The sequence below is a fragment of the Megalops cyprinoides genome, chromosome 6 (genome assembly GCF_013368585.1).
Source record: "Megalops cyprinoides isolate fMegCyp1 chromosome 6, fMegCyp1.pri, whole genome shotgun sequence".
Classification (NCBI taxonomy): domain Eukaryota; kingdom Metazoa; phylum Chordata; class Actinopteri; order Elopiformes; family Megalopidae; genus Megalops; species Megalops cyprinoides.
The window spans coordinates 9,228,546-9,244,521 of record NC_050588.1 but is presented as its reverse complement, the minus strand read 5'-3'; the positions used below and the strand labels follow the sequence as shown (position 1 = coordinate 9,244,521).

The 15,976-nt window shown below is 51.2% G+C and overlaps 2 protein-coding genes across 2 annotated transcripts; one reads left to right on the top strand and one right to left on the bottom strand.

The window, feature by feature from the left end:
* Window positions 1-255: 255 nt before the first annotated feature.
* LOC118779867 (E3 ubiquitin-protein ligase RNF186-like) lies at window positions 256-2,049 on the bottom strand. Its single transcript, XM_036532176.1, has one exon. The coding sequence runs from the start codon at window positions 1,570-1,572 to the stop codon at window positions 946-948; it is 627 nt and encodes a 208-aa protein (XP_036388069.1). The 5' UTR covers window positions 1,573-2,049; the 3' UTR covers window positions 256-945.
* A 4,740-nt stretch (window positions 2,050-6,789) lies between these two features.
* On the top strand, window positions 6,790-12,843 carry LOC118779727 (transmembrane protein 88-like). The gene is made up of 3 exons (XM_036531936.1): window positions 6,790-7,011; window positions 8,670-8,967; window positions 10,628-12,843. Exons 2-3 carry the CDS (start codon window positions 8,671-8,673, stop codon window positions 10,853-10,855), a joined length of 525 nt encoding a protein of 174 aa, XP_036387829.1. The 5' UTR covers window positions 6,790-7,011; window position 8,670; the 3' UTR covers window positions 10,856-12,843.
* Window positions 12,844-15,976: the final 3,133 nt, after the last annotated feature.

The following is a 15,976-nucleotide window of genomic DNA, read 5'->3' as shown; positions in this document are numbered from 1 at the left end:
GGAGGTTCAGCGCAGAGTTTTACTGTGGTTGTCAATCACTACACAAAACCTCGCCCTTTGCAGGTAAGGTTGCGTGCGGTGGCGTTGCTTTCATGCGCCTGTGCATGGGAGCATCGCTAATTAACAACAGTGGAAGACACGTCTGAGTTTCCGTCTGAGCCCACGACTCTCGCCCGCTCCAGTAACCATGGACACAAGGGGAGTGGTGGTGGTGGTGGTGGTGGTGGTGGTGGTGGGGGGGGGGGGGGGGGGGGGGGGGGCTAGATTGTGAGCCTTTCCAAAGTCGACGTCAAACGAAAATAGAACACAGATGTGAAAACAAGAAAGACAAACTCACGAGTATGTCCCTCTGGTCCGGCTGGTGGTGCTGGTCGCGCGCGCAGCTCGCGCGCACTGGAAAACACAGACAGGCATCGTACACAAGTAATCAATTAGACTTTATCGTAAAAACGTCTTGTAAACCGTTTTAATGTGGAACCATCTGGTAGCAGATAAAATACAGATGGTGAGAGAAACATAGCAATCGCACACAAGTAAGAAAATCACATGACTAGCAACACGGACAGCACAACAGCGATTAGACGGCCACACATGATAAACGACGTGTTTAGCCGATTCGGTGCACAAATAAATGTCGAGTAATCTGGCGTCATAACAGTGCGTGCCCGGTAACGGCGTGCAGCACGATGCATAATGACAGGTAGCGGTGAAGCCCAGCGCTGTGTGAAAGTGTTTATGATACTGCAGCTGCTTGCAGGTTCAAACCTGGGACAGAGGATGTCTTTTCCTTTAAAGGTTACACACCGTAGAAATCTAAAAATGTATCCACTGCGTGCCTTCGTCAGTTATTACACTCTTACACTCCGGTCACTGTTCAGGTTTGTGCAGAGGCCAGGGCAAGATTGTGGTAACTGAAACGTGAGCTTCGCTGCAGGCTCGTCGACCTCAGCATTTCTCGGAGTGCTCTGCGCACCTATGGACATGGCAAACGCTTACAGCGGCCACAACGACCAGCACGGCGGTGACACCGACGAGGGCCAGCATCAGCGGGGAGTGCTGGAGGGGGAGGAGGGACAGCAGGATGAGAAGGAGGAGGGCGAAGAGCGCCAGAAGCCTCCGGGCCGCCACGTCCCCGGGGGCGGGCTCGCCGTCCTGCTCGGCCCAGGTCGCGGCCCGCATCGCCAGCGTTCCCTCCGCGACGGCCTGCTCCTCGGCTCCCGTTTCGCTCTCCTCCGCCCCCGCCGCCCGCTCCGCCCCGCGGTCTTCCTCGCTGTCTCCCGCAGGGGGGCGGTAGTCGGGCAGCAGGGCTATAATGCCCCCGGGGATGGGGGTAAATCTGCGACAGAGGGGGCAGCACACCCCCGGGACGCCCGCCTTGCCTCTCTGGCCTGACGCCCCTCCCGCCACGCAGAGCAGGATGTTCAGGCACACACTGCAGAAGGCGTGCTCGCACGGCAGGAGCTTGCCGCGCCTCCACCCGCGCTCCTCGAACGCGGACAGACACACAGGGCAGTCTGCGTAGCTCGGGCCCGATAGGGGCCCAACTCTGGGGGCAGGCTGCGCCGCGTCCATTTTGACAAGCTGATCCAGAACGCCGATCCCGATTCCTGCGAGGGGCCAATCCCGTGCGGGTTAGCCTGATCTGGCAGCTCTCATGGACGCAGGCTGGAGAAACCGCGCCGCCCGCTAAAACCCCGCTAAGACCAGGCGGTTGAACCAAAGGGATCTGAGCTGTGAACGGTGTAGCACAACCCAGAAACTATGCACACTTGTTACATATTGTTCAGTTCAGCACACCTAAGAGCTGCGGCCCAGCAATGCTCGGGCCTACATTCCGCTTCTCCCGCTATCTTTCTCTGAGTCCTTCCCTTCCCGGTGGGTAACCCAGGCCGCCCCCGCCTTTCAGCCTGAGGGTCACGGCTCCTCCTGGCAGAGTCCCAGTTCTTTCTTCGGGAGTCTCTGTCTGTTCCAGCAATGCTTTTCGCATCTCAGCTTCGCAGTGGGCTGGGTCCAGTCCCCTTCAGCTTTTGAGAAACGCGGCACAATAAAAAAGGCAACAAAAAAAAAAGAGGAATGCGGTCTTTGTGTCACAGGTCTGCTCTTATACCCTTCTCTCCTCCTCCTCTTTCCATATCTCTCCCTGCTTCTGTAACTCCATGCGTCTGAGTCAGGACAAACCCTTCCAAAGCGTAATGTTTTTTTTTTTTTTGGTGTGTGTGTGTGTGCGCATCAGATAGAGAGAGCTTCAAGGCTGGTTGGCTTTCATATCAGCAAGTGCTGATAAGAGAGACAGAGTAAAAGATTAAGGATCTATGGGGGGGGGGGGGTGGGGGTGGTAGAGAAGCACAAAGCTGCCTGGAGGAGGGAAAAGCGGAGGAGTTTGGGAGGGAAAAAAATGACGAGGTGGTAACAGTTAACAGATAGAAGGGAAGGGGGGGGAGAGAAGAGTCTCATCAGGAGTCTCATTAATGAGGGGGGGGGGTGAGGGTCAGAGAGAGGCAGAAAGAGTAAATGAGTAACCTGCTGCGTCAGCCCATTATTACGGCTGTGTTGACAGCGTGTTGGCAGAAGGGATGGACGAGGAGGCCGGGCCCACGATCGCCGCGATAAAGAGATTTACCCACCAGATACAGAATTAAATGCCATTTCACCTGGACGGGTTGTGTAATTTGTCTTCCCGAGGCTTAAACCTGGTGCAGCTTTTTCAATTTTGGGGAGCCGTCGAAAGAGACTCATCTCTGCAGTAATTAACTTGCCTCGTTATACGCGCCCCCAAGCGGGTTAATTCACTGTCTCAGTCCCGGCTTTAACATAATGCGCTGTTGCGAATGATGTTTCTCATGGATATGCCTGCGAAAAGCGGGACAACCCATCGCTTGCGTGCCTGAACAGGGCGTCCTTTCAAAAATATTTATTTACACTTTAACTGACTGGAGGCAACGAGATCATGCTAATCTCAAACTGTGTTTGCAGATTGTGCAAACTCAAGCCCCATTACTGTATCTAATCACGGTTTCTTTTTTTTTTCTGCCACCTCTGTGGTTTAGCAGCAGTGAGGCAGGGAAAATGAGCTGGGTCTGCTCAGACAATCAAGTAGATTGATAGCACGAATGGGGAGATAGTATCAGAACACACACACACACACACACACACACACACACACACATACATACACACACACACACACACACACACACATACACACACATACATACACACACACACACACACACACACACAAGCAGACAGCATACATAGAAATATATGTGCACACACACACATACACACACACACACACACACAAGCAGACAGCATACATAGAAATATATGTGCACACACACACACACAAGCAGACAGCATACATAGAAATATATGTGCACACACACACACACACATACGTACAAACACACACACACACACACATACACACACACACACACAAGCAAATAGCATTAATAGAAGTATATGCACACATGCACAAGCAAATAGCATACATAAATATACACACACAGACACACACACTTGCACGCAGGCAACATACACATAAATACAAATGTGCATACACACACGTGAACAAATAACATACACATAAAGGCAGGCACACACACACGCAGACAGCATACACATAAACACACACACATCAAAGGCTAAGTGGAGCTCTTGCAGTAGGTTAGCGAGCACAGCTGAGAGCAGAGCAGCCTTGTGTATTAGTTGTTCCCATGAGGGCAGTCTGTGTCTCCCAGCCACTTTGTGGCTCACCGGCTGCGCATGAAATGGATTCAATGGATTGTATGTAGTCTGCGATGGCCAGTGATATCACCCCCCCCCCCCCCCCCCCCCCCAGCTGCGGTTGATGATAAGCCGTTGACTGGTCCCTCATATCCTGGATGAGGGGCCTTTAGTGCATTCACCTAAATACCTCTGGCTCAAAGCTGCACGGATTGCGGTTGTGAAGTGCCCTGGTTCAATTCGTGATGTTGGTGCATCAGAGGGCTGTTTGCTGCCCCCCCCACCACAGGGTGCCTGGTCCTGGACCGAGTTCAATGGACAGTTTCTTCTTCCGGGCTGGGGGGGGGGAATGTAGGACGGCAGCGCCCATAAAAACCACGACCCAATAAACTTGCCATTTACGTACCAACTCACATTTTAAAAATAGCGCTGGTGCACGCTTGGATTCCCAGATCTTCATCAGAGAGCAGTTTCTCACTGGCTCTGGCCGCCCCCGCTCCCCCGGGGGGGGAAAATGTGGCGTAACCACTCCGGCTACAGCGCAGACAAGGCTCTTATCTCTTATCACCAAGACTGATGCCTAGCGGCTGGCTGAGGTTTGCGGTGGATAGTGAGGGGTGTCGGTGGGGGTTAATTGGTCTTACCGTACATGGGCCAACCACAGGCTATCAGACTGCAGAAGTCACACGACTGAAGTCCACGTTAAAAGCTTGGATTGGTCTCTTGTGCACCAGGACCGGAGTGTCAAGAACAGAGGGGTTATCTTTGCCAGAAGTTGCGCACGCTGCAGTTTTCAGGGTCAGTGGTTCTTGTCACCCGAGGTGACAAGCAGAATAGTACCATGGGCTAATGGGAGTATGTGTAAGCGCTTCTCTGATATGCTGGTTGGAGGGCCTGGTGCTGCACCCGGTTTCAACCTGAGGGCGCCAGGTTATACCTGGAGACCCATGACACCATCTCTGCTTGGTCATACTCTGACATGGCTGTCATGGGAGAGAACGCAGTGGAAAGGGCATATGTGATATATATCTGAAGATGGTGTCAAATAAAGGCTAGCATCCTGGATTCTCGTCAGTCACAACCTATTCCTCAAATAAACAATGTGTGGTGATGCATATTATTGAAAAAGCTGACTATGGCTGAGTGCGGCATAACAGGGGGAGAAGCACCTGTATTTCTCCAAGAAAGACAAAAGAAGCGGCGCTACTGAGAAGGTAAACCAGCAGATATCGCATTACTGAACCACCAGCCATGTGAGAAAGAGTATGTGTGCGGGTGTATGTACCGGAGGTGGCCAGAAGGTGGCAGTGTGAGCATGCGGCGCACGCTGATGTTCCTTCCTGAGCCTGGAGCGTGCCGCTCAGCTCTCCCGCCCCCTCCTGCGTGGAGTCTGCTCCTCGCGGCCCCGCTCCCCCCGATTCTCCTCCTTCCATCAGCGAGCAGATAAGAGAAACCATTATTACCGCTCAAACGCCCGTTTAATTACACACCGTTGCCTTGCGCCTCTCTCCGCTTTCATCCCGCTCTCCTTCGTTCTGTTCTCTCTCTCCATCCGCAGTTAATTTGCTTCACTCCATTTTTAACCTTCTCAGTGATATTTCGATGCTCAGAGATTTTCCTTTTTGGGTGGGGAGGGGGTGCAGAGAAAAAGTGTGAGCTGGGCCCGGAGGGTGGGACAGTTGCCCGTCGAGTTCAAACGAATCGATCGACCCCCTTATCTCACCAGAGCAGAATGGTCAGTAGCAGACCGCATGACAGAGAGAGAGAAGGACAGAGACGGAGAGAGAGAAGGGATGGAGAAAAAGAGACACAGACGTGGGGTGACCGTGAAAGAAGGGAATGGAGGAGGAACTGGTCAAAGATACAGAGATGAGGTTTTCCCTTCTCCTGGTGCCCTTCTAACCTTTATACTCTCATCCTCCTCGACCTTGGTTGCTGAGTTCAGTATTCAGAGCTGCATAACTTCATACATCACTGTGTGACAGATTGACACACGTTCAGATGTGGTCTGCCCTTGCCTGTGTGCGCCCTTGTTCATCTGGCCTTGTTCTTCTGCACTTTTGTGCCTTTGCTTTGTCAGTCGGTATGAGATCATGTGTGACTAAATTTACATGTTTCTGAGTCAAGACCGCATTTTGCATTCTGCTTTTTCGCATAAAGACACACAGACACAGACACACACACACAGTTTTTCCTCATGTGTATGTGACAGAAAAAAACAGGGGGACACAGAGTTAGATTTTTGATGTGTGTGCATGTGTGTGTGTGTGCGGGTGTGTGTGTGTGTGTGCGTGAGGCACTGTAGGTCCGCGAGCACTGAGCGGTGGGTCCTGCTAATCGTCCTCCTGCCTGACATTGTGCCACCGGCTACATGTTCACTTGTTAGCTGGCTCGTTTATCCCCCTTAAGCCTGTCGCGTTGCGTGAGCCAGGCTTGCTCTGTAACCGCGGGAGCCTTTGAAGGATCCACGCAGAAGGCGCCACAGACTTATGGGCTGCGGCATCTCCGAAACAGCCTGATTGATGTGGCAGGGACAGAGCACTAATTACATTTCAAATCTTCTCCAATCCTCTCCCCCACGTTCCTCTGTAAGTTATTGGCATGTGGCTTTGATGTCTTCATTTATTGACGTGGCCTTGCTGAGAAAGTTGCCTTGAAAGTTGTGCAAGGGAAGAAGTTCACCTCCCCTTTTCCTGGGAACATTGGCGAAAAAGTACTGGGGACTGAGAGCTGAAGAATGGCATCATTAAAGAATTCGTCAGGAAACATGAATTTCTTTTTTCACGCCACCCTCTTCACTGTCACCTGCTGTCGTCACCTCTTTACCACTTCTCCTTATAACCTCTCCTGCCTCGCTGTCCCTCCAATCCATCTTCGCCATCCGCCATTTAACCCGTCCAAGGCTACAGAGGACCGTTAGAATAAGCAGCCTCTCGTTGTGGCTTGCTGAGGCAATCTGTTCAGCTGTATCGAACTGTAGGGAAACGTGTGTTCATGCACAACACACACGCGCGCGCGCGCGCACACACACACACACAGAGATGGAGAGAGAGAGAGAGAGAGAGAGATGGAGAGAGAGAGAGCACTGTTACCGTAGCCGTTACCCAGGCGTTTGGCGTGTGTCATCCTCATTTTCTGATAAGCTCTAAGTGACTGGCTGTCTCAGCGCAGCGCAAGCACCTCGGAATTTGAACAAAACACAACCAACTGGGGGACTCGCCCACACTCATTACTGGCGCTCAGCAGTTTGGAAACAGATACTGACCGGGACAACACAGGCAGGTAAGTTTCCTTTGTTACTCCACAGGAATGATCATTTGTTTATTATTATTTTTAGTACAATAATGGATCTCCTCAATGCTGTGGTAAAATAAATAAATTGAACAATTGCTGTAACAATTTAACCCAAACATCGGTCCGGGAGCGAATGTGCATTATTATTATTATTATTATTATTATTATTATTATTATTTTATTGTTGTTGTTGTTCTATTAGAATAGTGGCATTATTATTATTTCTCATTTTATGTGTATTATTGTAATAAAAATTGAGAACCTTCCAGTTTAAAATGCCGACTATTATCGTTATTTTTATTCTATTGCAATTTTTGAGGTCTTATTTCTACTACTATTATTTTCTAGAACAATGTGTAAATTATGTACATAATAAGACCGCGACTATTTAAAATTCCATGCAGGCAAGGGAGCAGGTTACAAGTTCGTGTTTAGTCAGCAACATGCAAATGTTGAGCTGGTACCAGTTCGATATTTTGTGGAATCGCAAAATGAGCGGAAAAAAGGTTGTTCCGTTTTCCGGGGCTGCTGTTATTGTTGCCGCTCGGAGCGCGGAATGCAAAGGTGAGTGGCCGGGAGTAATTGAATTCAGAGGGACAGATCAATCGGGCTCTCGCGGCCGAGAGGTAAAAGCGATGATCGATTGCAGTAATCGATCCAGCTGACAGGCGGGGGCGTGGTGTCAGGACCGAGCGGGATATAATGTCAGAATGACAGAAGAGATTCGAATAATTTTGTTTCGTGAACCAACGAGGTATGCGCCCCTCATTGCGTTTTGATAAGGGGATAAGGGCGTAGTTGTTGTGCGTGTATGTGTTGGCAGCTATGTGTGTGAAAATTATGTCATTTGTTTGTCTAAGACTCAATAAGTATTTATGAGCTGTGGTTCACTTCAGGCAAAATATTGCCTGAAGGGCAAGATGCCCCCCCCCCCCCACTACCACTCATTTCCTCCCTCCCTCCCTTCTCTTGCTCTCAGTGGTCCCATAGACATCCATAATTAACTTCAGTCACCCCCCCCCCCCCCCCCATCGCCAACACCGTCCATCCCTCCCACCATCGCTTATCTCATTCATCATTTACAATGACAGAAAATCAGCTTACCGTTAATTACACACGCCTGAGTGACCAGCCCAGCGAGCGCAGCTGCCGGCTACTGTACCTGCGCGCAGCAAGTGCAGGAAGATGTATACAGGGGAAGAGGGGAGGGAATGCACAAACAAGGACAATGAAGGACAAGAAAAAGAAACAGAAATGGAGGAAAGACATTTAAAAAAAACTGTTGTGAACACGGTTTTAGTGCCGCATTTACGTTTATTTAGCCTTTCCCTAAACGGTCTGAAGCACAGAAGAACAGCCCCCCCCCCCCCCCCCACACATTTTCTCCCGCTGTTCTCTGCTTCCTCGAGGGAACAGAGCCTAACCATGCATGCCAAACACAATAGGCCATTTCATTACACCGTTCCCGTTCCATCTGACAACAACAGCTCCATCTATTAATTTCTTCTTCTGTCCACTTCTTTCTCTCTCTCTCTCCCTTGTCTAACTGTCTCTCTCACTCTCTCTTTCTCTCTCTCTCTCTCTCTCTCTCTCTCTCTCTCTCTCTCTCTCTCCCTCTCTGCCCTGTATCGCTCTCTCTCTCCCAGGATGTGTGGCGTGGATGTGGACCTGGAGGACGAGGGCGCGGGCGAGGAGGAGAGGGAGGCGGAGGAGTTTGGGACGGGCGAGCGCGTGCGGATGCTGCCCCCGCCGCCGGCGCACAGCGAGGCGGGCGCCTGGGGGGCGCGGAGGGGCCCGCTGGGGCGCCTGGCCTGGGGTGCGGGGCTGCTGCTGTGGAACGCCGGCGTGGCGGCGCTGTGCGCGCTCGTCCTGGCTGCCGTCTTCGCCCTGGTGCTGCTGCCCGCGGCCCTGCTGCTGTGCGCTGGCTTCCTCTGCCACTCGCGGGTGAGCGGCCCCCGACTCGCACCACACAGAGAGGGCGCTGGGGGCAGGCCGCAGTCCCCCCGCAGCACAGAGAGAGGGTTTTGGGGCAGGCTGCAGTCCCCCCGCACCACACAGAGAGGGTGCTGGGACAGGCTGCAGTCCCCCCCAGCACACAGAGAGGGCTCTGGGAGCAGGCCGCAGTCCCACACTCTTAGATCGGGCTGAGAGGAATGGGTGTTAGTGTCTTTGGGAACTCGTAGACAGTATGCTCACTCGTAGGTGACAGGCCAAAACCCAGCTTCCTTCTGACTCTCACAGTCCCATGTGATGAGTGACACCAGTGCCTTGAGACAGAGCCGGCGAGACCTTTTCACATGTCTGAGATGACTTTTGATGCTATTCACAGCCAATAGCCCCTCCAAACACCAGCACGCGCACACACACACACACACACACACACCTGCATGAACTTTCTGCACGATAATCGAACTCTGGGCTGGGTGGAATGCATTTTCAGCCTGAGTGGACCTGAGTGCGTGGAAGCCACACAAGGCCAGAGCTGGTGGCCGCAGCGTAAGTGGCTTCAGACCTTTAAACATCCGCCCTGGAAGCCCCTAGATTACTCTGTGTGGCGCGGAGCACGCTGTGCTCTCCTCTGAGTCTGGAGCGTTGCTTAGGTCGGCGGGGGGGGTCACTTTCTCTTTGTGCATTTTTTCTTTTACACCTTCTCCCTTTAGTTCTGTCTTTGTCCCTCTCTCTCTCACTCTGCACCACGGGAGTTGATGAGGTAAAGAAACACACTGCACCCCCCCCCCCCCCCCACCACACATATACACACACAGATACACGAAAGAGCCGACAAGGTGAGAATGAGAGTGTGGGGGTGAGAATGTGACGAGGTGAGGACTCGTGTCAGCTCGCTGGAGACTTCGGCAGTGATGTAAGTAGCCAGACAAAGGAAGGAGGTAATGATGGAGGAACTCAACCGGCAGAGCGAGCGACTGCGTGGGAAAGTATGAGAGTGTGTCAGGGAGAGAGAGAGAGTGTGTGTGTGTGTGTGTGTGTGTATCAGAGACTTGGGGGGGGCAGCAGGCGTGGGTAGGGAATTCCTATAAACGATGCTGGCAGTGACAATGAGAGGATTTATAGATTGCCCAAGGGAGTCTTATAGCATGCATTCCTGCAGAGTCAAAGTGTGTGCGGTAGAGAGGGACTGTCGTGCCGGAACACCGATACGGACGCACGTTTACGCTTTCACACTTTCGGCAAGTTTTTAATGAGACCAGACACAACACATCAACACCTGTTTTGTTCCTAATGTCTCTCCCCCCCCCCCCCCCCCGGCTCTCTCTTCTGCTCTCCTCCATTTCCTCCCTCTCCAGCGATGACAGTTTATTGACAGCTCAGGGTGTTATGGACTGCTTCTGGGGCTCGTTCGCAGACGAGCCGACGGGGAGGGGCACCGGGAGAGAAACTGTCACAAACCGGCACGTTCCGTCCCATGCGCTGGCGCTCTGTCACACTCTCAGGCACACACACGCGCACACGCACACACACACACACACGCACGTCTCCCACTGTCTCTCCCTCACCGTCGCCTCGGCTGTCCCTCCCCTCTGCCCCTCACCCCTCCTTCCCCTCCACGAGTTAACTCCTTCTCTCCCTCTTCCCGTCCCCTCAGGTGCTGAACTCCCCCTCCCCTCTCTGCCGCTACCTGGACGACAACAGCTGCTCCGCCCTCATCATCCTGGGCTTCGTTATGATGTCGCCGCTCGTGGTGGTGGCCGCGGCGACGTTCTGCGGGCTGGTGCGCAGGCTCCGCCTCCTGCTGCTGTTCCAGCCAATGGCGCGCGCCTGCTATCGCGGAGGGGGCTGGGGGTGGGGCGGTAACGTCCGGGCCTGGGTCTGACGGAGCGCCGCCGACGCCGTCGCTGTGTGGTTTTCACCCTAACTGTAATTACTGTAGTCACTTAATTATTGGACTTGATGAGTTCAGATGACGAAGAGTTTCTGTGATTTATGATTTTGGAGTTTCTCTCACTCTGGTCCCGGAGGGGCCAACGAGTCGTTACAGATCACAGCTGAATCGGTGGATTCAAGCACAAGCCATAGGCTTCCAGCAACTAATTAGTGCTACCTTACGTTTCCAGTCCAACAGTATTTCACATTGCTCTCCATTTGTTTCTGAAGTAAAAAAAGAAAAAAAAGTTCTTGGTGAAGGTAACTTTCTTAACTACCAACTTAATAATATTAAGCTTTTTAAATATCAAAATCCCAAAAGGGAAGGAAACCAGAAAAGTGACTGTGCCCTTCAGAACTCACAAGGTTCCTGAGCCACCATCAGGCGACCGCTAACAGGCATGCAAATTCCCTGTAGATCCAACTCCAAAGCGTTCCGATTTGTTAAACCTAAATCCTTTGCGAGTAATTGGTTTGGATTTGATTTCCCTGTGAGGAAGTAGGAGGAAGGGACTGTTTTGACCTTCTCTGTGCGACTGCCAGCTGGTGACCCCATGGCCCCCTAAAGACCCCCAAACATCCCCTCAGCTTCAGACAGCTGTATCAGCACCTTGGTTGTACCATGGTCATCGTTTCAAGTCGTACACTAGGTGTTCTCCAAGATGGCGGTGTTCACATTATGGCTGGCCAGCGACGTAGTGCATACTTGCCCATTACACAGCCTGCATCATAAGACAAACAGACACGATGGACGAGAGACTGAAACTTAATTGGTCATGTTTGGGTGCCCTAGCGGCATATGTTATTCCCTCACATTTTACTGAGCTGACACTTCACAAGTAAGCCGTTTACACGGCCAGATACCTTTACCAAAACAATTAATTTAAGTTAAGTCCAAGGATCGAATGTAAAACAGCAGTTTGCTGTGTTAGGGCTTGACCATGTAACCCTCTGGTCACAAGTCTGGCTTCGTTAATTCCACTTCCACCCATTCTAAAGTGTACACACACACACACACACACACACATCATACAGCAGAGTTTTTTTCAAGTGCTGGGAGTAATTTGTTTATGCATGTTTGCCGCTCTTTGAGCTGGAATAGCATCTAATTTGCCCAATTTGTTAGCCAGACACCAACCTACAGATTGCATTTTGTACTAGAAGTAAAATAAAATTAATTTAGAACATAGTGCACCACTCAGAACGAAGTAATGAAGGCAAGAGTAATCATTTAGGTGGTTTTTATACAGTGACTCACACGTTCAATCAACGCTAAAAAGTTAGCTAGCTAAACACAACTTCCTGGCAAATAAAAAGTGTGATTAGCCGGCAAGGTGCTGTAATTATGTTTACATGCTTGTACGATATAATGGAAAGTTGTTCAGGGGCTGCAGTCACACTGTAAGATCGGTATCCTGGGAACAGCAAAATCCTCATGGCTTGTGAGCCATTATTTGTACAAAATATAATCAGATATAACCAAATGGAAAACAGACACTTCAGCCAACATCAGATTTTACCACAGGCAGAAAGCTCTGTGGGGTAATCATGAAAGACTTGTAAAATTGATTTTTTCCTGCTGAGAACAGAATGTCTACTGCTTATTTAACTTTGTGTCCCGGGCCTCCCCCGTTCTCATTACTTTTCCCAGCCTGCCTCAGTCCGGCTCGTTTTGGCCCTATTCAACCCTCACTCGGAGAAATGTGCTGAGGCCAGTGTGCGTTTGGCCTGTGTCAGGTATGCCTCGGGGGGATGGGAACACCTCTGCTGAATGCAGGGTTACTGTGGTGCAGCTGAAACCAGGCTGGTGGAAACAGGCTGTTATGGCTAGTGCTGCCAGGCCAATAAAACCTGCAGGATGGATGCTGGCTGTGAAGAATGCTGTACTCCTCTACAGCAGGATACACACACACATACATACACACACACACACGCACGCACACATCCACACACACACACACACACACACACACACACACACACACACACACATACACATACACACACACATACAAATGCCTGTGTCGGGGACACATCTGTGGATTGGCATGGGCCAAAATACAGAGTGTCGCTCATACAGTTCAATACTGTCTCCTAAATGGATTGATTTACTTGTGTATGTATGCAATTTTTAAACATGATATTTGAGTAGCTGGTGGTTGTAGCAGTTGTACAGTCTGTCAAATGTCATCATTAAAGAATGGACATTTTAACAAACTGGGGCTTTGGTCTGTGTTAAAGAAATACGCTCTGATACTCACAAGCACACACACACACACACCACACACCACACACCACACACACACACACACACACACACACACAACCACACATCCGTGCACTCTCTCCCTTCACATATACACTCACCCCACATGTGCGCACTTGCATACACACACACGTGTGAGCACATTCATGAGAAAAAAGATGCATAATGGGGTAATTGCTGGGAACATGAAGAGGTGCATGACCCTGAACGTGGTTCTTCAGTGCTGGACTAGTGCTGGATAGTCGACACAAAGAGGAATGAGGCTGGAGCTTTTACAGATTTACAGTGTTCTTCCCCTGTGAGTATCCTCCCACCTTTCTGTCCCGCTCTGAGACGGCCAATCAGATCCCTTGATAATCACCACCAAAGCGTTAGGAGCTTTTATAATTTCCATACTAATTATTTATAATTACTATAATTTAGCTCATGGTAATTCACCTTATTTGAAGTTCGCTGTGCTCATACCGCCCCATTGTTAATTAAGATTAAATAAAGGTGGAGTGGGCTCCCAAGTGGCACAGTCAAAGAGCCAGTTTCATGCTCGCGCTTGGGGCGGGTGCTGTGTCATTAGCTGACAATGGCCGGGCCTCCACAGCGGCTCAGTGAGGAGCAAGCCCAGCACCACATGAATAAAACACCCAGACCTCACGGTACAGCAGGACATGATTATAAACACATCACTGCATCGTGTATCTCTGTAGCAAGTGCCCTTTCCCAGGGCAGCTCCACAGAGCTCACATTTTATACGCTATCCATTTATATATCTGGGTATTTTGACTGAATCAGTTCAGGTTCCTTACCCGGCCCACACATTACAGCAGCTGTGGCCCTTCGGGGAACCAAGCTTGCAGACTTTGGCAGACATCGCGGGTGACTACTTCAACAGCATAAATGGGCTTTAGAGGTTGCCCTTCATGCAAGTTTGTTACAGGTCTGATTTTGACTCTTGCATAGAGTGCAGAGGAGGAATGAACCCAGGGTCACCTCTGCTGTTGGCAAGCTTGTTGACACACAACATTTTAGAGGCACTGCAGTTATAGGCTTATGGGGCTAAACAGAAATAACATTTCCTCACTCATCATCCCATTTATTTTGAAGTACTTTGGCAATCATAATTCGGCAGCAATATTGACATCTTTTAATTGACGCTGTTGCACCTAATGGGTTTCCAGCTTGCTCTGCCGTTTCCCATTGCAGCAGAACGTGTTCAGGGGAAAGAAATTTTTCCGAAAAATGAGACGAGTGAAATCTGGCGAGTTCCACGTGAGACGCGCTGTGAATTTGAATCCGTCTGCCTGCGCGGTCCCCTCGGCGTTAGAGGTTTGGAGGTTGCCCTGTTCCTCAGCTGTGCTTTAAAATAGCCTGGGCCTCTGTTTACCGCGGACGGCTGACCTACATCGCAGCTGCGGACGCGACCCAGGAACGAAAGGCTTCAGACAGCGCGGGTGGGGACACCTGATGGGGACACGGATGCTGTGCGTTTTCTCGCCATCCGACACAAACGCAATGTCGCAGGTAACAGTGCGTGTCTTCCTTGCGGGACCCAGGAACCCTCCTCCTCACCCCCACCCCAACCCAACACACACACACGCATACACACCCACCCACCCCCACTGATCCATTACCATGACAACTTGATACCAAAGGGGCTTCGCCATGGCAACTGGGAATGAAGCGACATTTATGGTAATGATAACAGTGATTACCGCTAAGTAATTCGCATTGGGGTTCCTCCAGAGGCAGAGGGCTCGGAGAGAGACAGAGAGGCTCATGGGTAGAGGGGCTGATGGGCTTATGGAGAAGTAGGACACATAGTTCCACGGAACTGTGGGGTGAGTGTTTGTGCGCCCCTGTCTGGCTCAAGCAGATGGGGCGATTGGAGCCGGCGTGGCCGGAATGTCCCCTCTCTCAGCTGCTTTCTCTTTGAGGGCCGCCCCCTATTATTCCAGGAATAAATGACTCAGTTTGGTCATGGGACACAGCAGGAGCTGACATTCTGATATCCTAAAATCAAATGTGCACACGCTGTGATAGGCTGACCCTGGCTAGTAAACACGGGCACTGATACACATGCGCACACCCACACACAGACACAAACACACGCACACACACACACACACACACGCGCACACCCACACACAGACACACAGACACACGCACACACACACAGACACACACACACACACGCTCGCGGCAGTAAGCTAAAGGTCCAGAGGATGTGCATGATTCTCAGCGTGTTCACAGACTGGAATGCAAGTTTGCTGAGGCAGGAAGCTATGAGTATACAAGAGAAGTGGTCTGGGAGACAGTGGAGCCCGGTCAGACAGGAGGGAAACCGGGGGTGTGCGTGGTCCTGACCCCCCCCCCCCCTCATTCCGTTCCCATGCGGGCGGGCGGGTGCACAGATGGATGGGAGAGTGTCAGCGCATTCCGAATGGGGCATTCTGGAGAGCTGCGGGAATATGAGGAATCGCAGCCAAAGAGAGCAGAGGTGCAGGACGGGCTCCCCATAGGTGCCCTCGAGCCCCAGCTGCCGACACTTTAGGATAGTGACTGGAGAGAGCCCAGCCCAGAAAGGACAGCTTCACAGGCACTCAGCCACGCTCAGAATGGACAGTTCAGCTTCACAGAGACCAGCTCAGTGAACCATTCCACTCTACCAACACACAGAATACCACACGCTCCAGTTCAAGACTGTGCAGCACACCACACACTCCAGTCCAACACTGTGCAGCACACCACATGCTGCAGTCCAACTCCAGTCCAACACTGTGCAGCACACTACACACTCCAGTTCAACACTGT

What these genes read in the sequence shown, in the direction of transcription:
- LOC118779727 (XM_036531936.1), top strand. Translation starts at nt 8,671, where the DNA reads ATGTGTGGCGTGGATGTGGACCTGGAGGACGAGGGCGCGGGCGAGGAG. An exon ending in GCTTCCTCTGCCACTCGCGG is followed by an intron (nt 8,968 to 10,627) that starts GTGAGCGGCCCC and finishes CCGTCCCCTCAG; the next exon opens with GTGCTGAACTCCCCCTCCCC.
- LOC118779867 (XM_036532176.1), bottom strand. Translation starts at nt 1,572, where the DNA reads ATGGACGCGGCGCAGCCTGCCCCCAGAGTTGGGCCCCTATCGGGCCCG.